Here is an 8,502-nt window from a genome sequence, read left to right as displayed (position 1 = left end):
AGTCTACTAGCTGATGTGCATGTATTGAGGAGTTTTTAAATAAGCAGGTGCTCTTATTAGAGACCTCTGTGTGGTGAATGCCAGGTGGATGGCTATGCACAGGGCAAGGGAAACAGCTTTTTCTTGTCAGTATTCGGTGAGGGATAGTTGGGAGAACATCCCCCCCCCCCCTCCCCTGGAGTTTGCGTTGTATTGCAAAATACTGTGAATTCCTGGCAGCTGTTGCAGTGGCACACTCCGAGTGCCCCAAGCCTGGCAGTATAATCTAAAGGGAATGCAGTTGAATTGTGATCTATTGCTATATAAAAGGGGGCGGGTCACTCTGCTCGTTCCAGCTCCTTTTCTGTCATTACTGCTGCAGAAGCACCAACCAAACGCAGCTGGCACGCCTCTTCGTTGGCTCTTATATAATATGGGGTTTCTCAGGGCACTGATGTAGAAATAAAGTCAAACATTCTTGAGGCAGACTCGTATTACTTGTCGTATCGCTGGTGCTCACTTCGCTGTGGGGTGTAGGGCTGCTCTCGGAAGGGTGATCTGTGGCCCTATTTGAGTGAATTTTGGAAGGTGTGCAGGATGGCTCCAAACGAGACAGGGGATGAACTTGTTTTCTTTGTGAATGGTAAAAAGGTAAGGAAGATTCCAGCTTTCTGTCCATCTTGCTCCTGCATTGTGGCTTGATTACTTATTTTTCTAGTCATCTTTTTCCTCCTCTGAAGTTTTCTAATACCAGCACAATTGCCATGACTTTTAAATATGAAATTGTGAAGACTATGTATTGCTTTGCTAAGTGGCTTTTTCTCTTCTTTGACTTTACCTTGTGAATTATTCAAAGTGTAACACAACTATATAATGTTCCTTTTACATTTTAGATTTGTTGGCAATATTTTACTGCAATTCTGAGGTAACTACTTCTAAATAAAGGTGCACTGACTTAATACAGGCATTTCTACTAGAAATAATTTCAGTAATTACAACAGAACTGGAAAATGTAACTCAACTGTAAGCATCCACATATAATTCATATGTTCAGTAAGTAATTCTGACATTTGATTTTTAAAAGGGATTTAAGTAAAATGTTCATTCCATTTACATTTAAGAAGCTAGAAAACTCTTTAAAATTAAAGCCCATTAACTGATACTGTTTCCTAGATCAACTGCTGACAATTACCTAAGAAGTGACTGTGTCTCACAGGAGGGTGGGGTGGTCCTTGCACATGCTGGACACCTTTGAACAGTTTGTCCCAGAGCCCCCTTTCTCAGTTTGGGCTTCCCCTGGCTAGCATTGCAGCCTTGACTCTTCAAAAGCTGGTAACAAGTCAAGGCTGCCTCTTTTTTGAACTACGAATGCCAAGTTAGTTCTGTTTCTGAGCTCAGCTCAATGCTGATCTTGCCCCGCTACCTTCCCCTTGCCTAGATACTTGGGCAGGGAAACTTGTGCCAAAGCAGCTTCCACCTGGGAAACTTGGGGAGGGGAGAGGATTGCATATCCATTGTGTACTGTGGAGCCAAGAGTTTGTGGACCTTCCCTGTGCACTGCTTAGGGGTAAATCACATGCAGCCCTAAGTTTGGGCTAGAGAATTAGTTTTTTACTCCCTTGAGGGATCAAACAATATTCTTAATTGGTTAAAAAGCTCTGTGCCCTGCCCTACAGACTGGCACAGGATTGCTATCAATTTTGCTTTTGTTGATCTTTCATGCTAATTTAATCAAGTGTAAATGTTGATAAGATTGTTGCTACAATTAGGGTGTTTTAGTTATGAATTTGGATCCCAAACTGGATTGGAATTTGAACTTTCCAAGGAACTAGAGCGTTTGATATCAAAGTTTTGTTTTATCTATGTATCAATAGTTAGGTGAAGAATGAAGTTGATCCTAGTATGGATTATAAGTTAGTCAAAGAGCTCTTGAATGTAATACTGATGTAGAACCTAGCCCTGGTTCTGAGGTTTTATAAAGAAGGATGACAACTGAAGCTTTGCACACACAGATTGGTAATGGTTCATATGTCAATGTTAATTAACAGATCAGCCATTCATTGTTTCTAGGGGGAGGTGAAAACTTGAAGCTCCAAGTTAATCATGACTAGGTAATTGAGTCTGGTAATCGAGATCGTGAAGCAGTGGCACAGGATGATCTGTGAATTTCATCTGATGAATTTTCTGCTATGACGGGCACAGGTGGTATACCATTAACTTGTCGTCTTCTCGCTCTGTGAAGCTTTTAGTGACTTCAGTTCCCTCCTCTGTGAACCCCAATTTTTAGAGGGTGAACTGGGAGCTTTTTGAGTCTTGCAGCAGGAGGTTGCTACAAACATGTTGGGCAATCCAGACCCTGATACAGGCCAAGTGTACTGTCTTGTCTTCTTTTTCTGGTATGCCCTAATGAAAGAGAATTGTAGTTCTGGTGCCAGACCAACTAAGGTTCAAAACCAATATGCCACTCATGGTAGGTATGAAGAGTTTATAAAAAAATTCCTATACACACTTACAGCTGGTGCTTCAGCGTTGGTTGGTGCTCAGGTATTACAGGAACATTGCTCTGTGTAAATCGGTAGAAAAGCCCTTCTTCCTGGAGGAGACTCTTGACTAACATATGAAAATGTGTATTAGCCAAAGCAAAAGAGAAGAGACTGAGCTGCACAGAACTGGTTCTGTGGGACTCTCTTTTATGCGTGTAGAGTGAGGCAGAGAAGGGGAGAAAGAGCAGCCTAGACCCTGAAAGCTAGCAGCAGAAGACAAGCAGTTCCTTTTGTATCTGCTGTCTGTTCTTGCTGTATCCTGGAGCTAACGAACATGCTGTAAATGGCATTGCCCTTGGTGCATTTCAGCAATTTTTATGGAACTGCAGTTCCTGTTTACAAAAGCCGCATATTGGAGCTGACCTTGTGCATGTGTAAAGAGGTTTATCACAGTGTGATCTTGGCAGTTGTTGGCTAAAAAAACCCCATCAGGGAACAATTAATACCAATGGCACCAACTCATTCCACGTGTCAAGGCTGGCTCAGCATCCTTCGCTGCTGGCTCATGGAGCCAGCAGTGCTAGCAAAGAGGCAGGTTCCACTTGATGAGAGAGGAGAGGGCTTCCTGGGTTGTGCTCTACCCAGAGCCTCCAGTGATATTTTTTTTTCTATTCCCTTTTTGGGTGTGCTGCCAAAGTGGCTTGAGTTACACCCCCACCAAATGCAGGTTTAAGAGAGAGAATTGGACTCATGGGGCAATCCGATCTGTGGCAACAAGTGCGGAGTTTGTTGGGACATTTCCACACATGAGATGTTATGTGATGGAAGGAGTGGTGGGAAGTGCCTAGGCGATGCTGCTGAAACAGCAAGTAGCAAGTTAGGATATGGCTCCATCCATCTGGAGCCCTGACTAAATATTCCAGTCGATTTGCTGCAAAGAATGTGATAGCATGGCCAGTGGGAAAGGTTACTGCTGTGTGAATTCGTGACAGTTTGACATTGCTAATGGGCTGCTGATATTCTCTCATAGTACAAAACTGCGTGATAAGAAGTGGTTGATAAGATAGGAACTTTCATGGCAGCAAATCCTTCTCTTTTGCATTAGCCCAGTCTGCAATGTTGTCAAGAAAAAGTCTCCTCAGAACAGCTGAGCATACTTCACATTCAGGATTGTTTATTTTAAGCCCCTGTTTACTTCACTGGGCATAAAGCTTGGCACGTAACTAACACAAAGTTAGCTTGATAGTCTGCCTAGACTAGAATGGAAAACAACACATGCAATTTAAAGCTAATAGTGGCAATTTTGTTTTCCTCAGCTGACAAGTCTGTCTCATGCATATGTAGCATGTAATTTTAGTTCAAACACGTGGAGTCAATATTTCTATTTCTATCCTAAACGTTAAGAGGGGGTCTATGCTGGAAGCCACATTAGACCTCTTCCAAAGCCTGTGGATGTTTGATTGCAGATGGAACCAGCCAAAATACAGGATTTTTTTGAGCTTTGGGACCCTCTGGGTCCTACATAAACAGTGAATTACAAGTTTTCAGTGTGCTGGTTTAAAGTAGAACAAAATGTTCTCATGACCAATAGCAGATTTACATTGTGTGGTTATATTCAGTTTGTTCATCTCTGTTCTAATGCTTTTCCTTAGTAAATGAATTTGAAATCTCTCACTGACTTCAGGAATACACATTCACAGATTTTAAGGTCCTAGGGGACCTTTACCGTTGACTAGTCTGACTTGCTGCATGGCAGTCTGGTTAAAACCTTTCACCTTCTCTTCTTGCAGCTAATTGAGTAACTGGGGACTAGTGATTGAATGGGAGCTTGTCGTTCAGAAAAGCATCTGTTTCTCATTTAAAGACACTAGCTGATGGAAAGCTTAGCATGTTGTTTGGTAAACTAGGAAAGTTTTTGTTTTCTTTTCCTTTTTGTTCTTCTATTTACCTTGCTCAACTACTGTTCTTTTAAATTGAAAAATCCTTTCTTTAACTTTCTGGGAATACTAATTTAAATATCATGCTTTATGTTGTAAAGGCAAAGTTATCTGAGTTAGTGAAAGGCAGGTAGAGAAGACAGCAAACAAAATATTTATTGAGATCCAAGTTTTGTACATGAAATCATGGGGAAGTGAGCTCAACACCTCTCTGGACCAGCCCACAGGCTCCCAGAGTGTAGAGTACTGCTTGGGAACTTGTTCTGTGTAGTACTTGAAGCTTGAAGAACTGTGGGGGCAGGCTGGGCTCCCTGCTGAGGTGATCTGAGTATTTAAGATTCCTAGAATCAGTAGACAAATAGATGTGTAGTACAAACACAACAGTACACAGCAAATTTGTTGGGAGTCATTTGACTGTCAGTGCCATCTTAACATTTCCAACAAAGTTTCTTTCTGCATTTGATTAGTATTTAAGCTACCACATGCAGTAAAATCCACAGTTTTGAATCTGTCAAAATGTAGCCATCAATCTGATGTATCTGGAAATATGACATTTGGTTTAAAAAACCCAAAAACGTAAAAACCAGTAACTGAGCAAAAAGGAAATATTTCTTTAATTGCAATATCTAAGTAGGCTGATCCTACTCCCACTGAAGGCAGTGGATATAATTCAGTTTCCTTCTGTATAACGACACTGGGAGAGGTAAGCAAGAATTGTTTTGATGGGTAAGATACTGAGCTGTGAATCATATTGTTCTGGGCATCAGACAAGAGAAGATGTTATCCCCACCCACAGGATTTTAAAATATTTTAAGAACAAATCACAGCAGGTGATTGTAACAAACCACCGGAGGAATGACGTGTTGGAGGACAAAACCAGCATCAATGACAGTGAACAAAAGGCAGGAATAGTAAAAAGTTCTTGCTCTGTGGCCAGCAAGAGAGACTCATAAACAAGCATCCCCCCACCAGGAATCTGAGTGCAAAGAAATGACTCCTTGCTCTCTGACGTGTGAGATTTTGGTTTAATCCAGAATGTCCTCCAAACTCTTACCCCTTATCTCCCTCTGATCCCAAGTCTCTCCCAGCATTGCAGATACAGAGCTACAGTGGAGTAGTTTGAAGTGACTGAAGTAGGAATCCTGGGCTATTGGTTTGAACAGGATAAGAGTGCTGATTGTTCAGGACATGTTCTACTGCATAGTGGGAGCCACTTTCCGATAAAGTTGAGCAAAGGTTTGACTTTGGGACTTAACACATGCTTAAGTACTTCACTAAAAGTGGGTGGAGCTGAGTGGCTAAATGCTTTGCTGAATGAAGGCTTAGGCCTGTCTTTTATTTCTTACTTAACTTCCTGAAAAGGAGCCACTGGGCCAAACTTTTTAAGTGCATGGTTTGAGTACGTAATGGAGTGCTTCTTGAGTTCTTACAAGAAAACTTCTTGAGACATTTTCTTTGATCTATGCATAGAATAATCTCAATAGTCTTTAACCATCTGGAAAACTATTCTGAAGCTTTTTCTCTGTGCCTGGCTGTCTTGGAAGCTGCTTTGGAAGGGTTTGCAATGGCCATTGGCACAGCCCTGAGGAGGAAACTCAGCTTGACAGTGAGGGTTTGAGTTGCTGAGGAAGGCTCTTTGCCTGTGAAATGGCTGTGAAAGGCCTTTTATCCATGGGACATTGGTAGTCACAGGCATTTTTGGAATTATCTGCTCATGTCTGTCTGTTTACCAAACTACTGCAGAAGGATATATATGCTTACTCTGAACCAACTGGTCATGAGAGAGCCACTGTATGCTCTTACTTGTTTCTATGCATCCAGAAGGTGAGGGAAGAGGAGCACTCTGCTCTGAATAGCAGCAATATGAGCGCTGCATGATTTACAGTAAGACATCCTCAAGCTACAAGACTGAACTCTGTTTCTTGTAGATTATCCTCAATGCAGGAATGAGATGTGCAAAAAACGACCAGTTGTGTTTTGTAGCAGCAACTTTATCGGATAGTTCTAAAAACGTGGACTCAAATAGCAAGTATGAACCTTGTCTCTTAAGAATAACCCTGTCACGTGTCAAAGGCATAAAATTGAAGCAGTACAGAGTTTGTGAAGGTTTCTTATCAGTAAGAAAAAAGGCTTACACAAATGACCTCTGTTTCAATTTGCCCTTCAAACCGGGAGTGATTAATTTAAATAAACTGTAACTATTGTACTTAGGACTTGCACAATGTGAGAGCCAAGAACACATGATTACATTCTGGCACACAGTGAATTTGGAAAAGTTTCTTGACACTCTATTAATAACTGAAAAAGGGGAAGAGAAGCTCTGTGGCCATTTGGAGGCAAGGGCAGAACTTTGGTTTCTGACCATTGGGCAGAGGTTGAAGTAAAATCTAATTTTTTGTCTAATAGATAACTGCTAATAGTGTTGTTCACTAATAGGATGGAGCTGACTCAAAATGTGCAGAGAAAATTTCTCCTTGGTTGGAATTTCACATTCCCACATTTAGGATGGCTACTAATGTAACACTGATTGATTTAATGTTAGCAGGGAAGAAAGAGAAACTTCAAGATTATTGGTACTTGCTGTCTGTCCTGCAGCACCTGCATTGGTCATGTTAGGGTTTCCACTGGTTTTTTTTCTCTGCAAAATCTATTACTGATGCTGTTTCTGTCATTCTGTTTATCTGCTCATTTTCTCTGTCTCTTCTAGTAGTAAGGAGAAGGGACAGAGGTCAGTTATACATGGTCAATAAAGATGAGATGCAATTTGGGGAGACATCAGGAATTCAAAACTCAAGTACAAAACACAGTTCTTTCTCTCTCTGCTCACTGCTAATTCTGTTTGCCATTTTTGATGAATCATTTTTTAAGATTTGCCTCAGTGTGCCATGGCTGAAAAACTCTGTATGTAACACATGTACTTTTCTCTGTCACAATAAATTCAAGGAAACGTTGTGTCTGGATATGTGACCAACACTGCTGAACCTAGTAAGGGGAGTTAATCAGTGGTTCTGCTCCCTGCTTTGGAAAAGGAGTTGCAGAAAGACCAAACTTTCTCCTTCCAACTAACATATCTGCGTTGTAAAGCATTCTGTATAACAGTACCTTTCCCTTCTTGCAGGTGGTGGAAAAAGATGTGGACCCGGAAACAACTCTGCTAACCTATCTACGAAGAAAATGTATCCAGTGTCAGAAGAAACTGCAGAAGGCTTTAAATGCCTACAGCATTTCATAATTGTTTACTGTTCTGCCTGTCACTTGAGTGCTAGGCAGAGCTTGTGCACAGAGTGTAAGAGGGAGTGCTCTGCATGGTCTGGTATTTCTTGCTGGCAAAGATTACAGCTGGTATTCCAAGCTTAAACAATAGCAAATTTTAAATAATATACTTTAAATAATTTATTAATACGTTAAAGGGAAAACTCTAAGAATTGCTAGGAATTAGAATATGATGGAAAGAAAGCAATATTGAGATGACAATAAAATTGAAGGAAATTTAGGTTTGTTTCACACAAATTGTAAAGAATTTTCTGGCCAAAACATTACAGCCACTTGAGCTGCTTGCTGTATCATCCAACAATTTGGATATTACTGGATAGTTAATATCCGATAACTTGATTATCCTGTGGCCTGTTTATCAGATGACCCAGGGAAGCAAACTCAGAGGCAGGGGTTCCCACCATGTATTGTGGGCATGTTTACGTGAGCAGATGCAAGCAGTCACGTTTCACTCCTGTTTGAAACTGGTCAACACATGAGTCAGATTAGCTTCAGGAGCTGGGTAGCTATTACTGTGATGACCAGGCTGGCTATACTAGGTCTGGTTCAGTAGGTAGTGTCATTCCATGTTTTCTGAGTTTTTGTCTGACCAGCTGGGTGTGTACATATGCCAAACTGTTCACATCTGTGTTGGTGTATTCCTTAAAAAGAATCATGCATACTTATTTCACCATGCTGCCATGTTCTATTTTTCTGGGATCTGAAAGAAGTACGGGAATATAAATCACACTCCTCTTTGGGGTTTCCAGCAGAACAGCCCTGTTTTGTCTGACTGTACCTTGAGTGGATAAAGTTCAAGAGGAAAAATAAGTGGCATGACTCTTGTGCCT

The 8,502-nt window shown here is 41.1% G+C and overlaps 1 protein-coding gene across 1 annotated transcript in view; it reads left to right on the top strand.

Annotated features, from left to right (window-relative positions):
- The first annotated feature begins 576 nt into the window (after positions 1–576).
- Positions 577–8,502, top strand: part of XDH (xanthine dehydrogenase) — a 51,145-nt gene continuing 43,219 nt past the window's right edge. The window contains exons 1-2 of the mRNA XM_050893438.1: positions 577–630; positions 7,518–7,575. Of these exons, the coding sequence (XP_050749395.1) occupies positions 577–630; positions 7,518–7,575 (112 nt within the window). The remainder of the gene's footprint in view (positions 631–7,517; positions 7,576–8,502) is intronic.

The sequence above is a fragment of the Gymnogyps californianus genome, chromosome 3, assembly GCF_018139145.2.
Source record: "Gymnogyps californianus isolate 813 chromosome 3, ASM1813914v2, whole genome shotgun sequence".
Taxonomy (NCBI): Eukaryota; Metazoa; Chordata; class Aves; order Accipitriformes; family Cathartidae; genus Gymnogyps; species Gymnogyps californianus.
The sequence above is the reverse complement of the archived record's forward strand: the minus strand, read 5'-3'. Positions and strand labels throughout refer to the sequence as shown.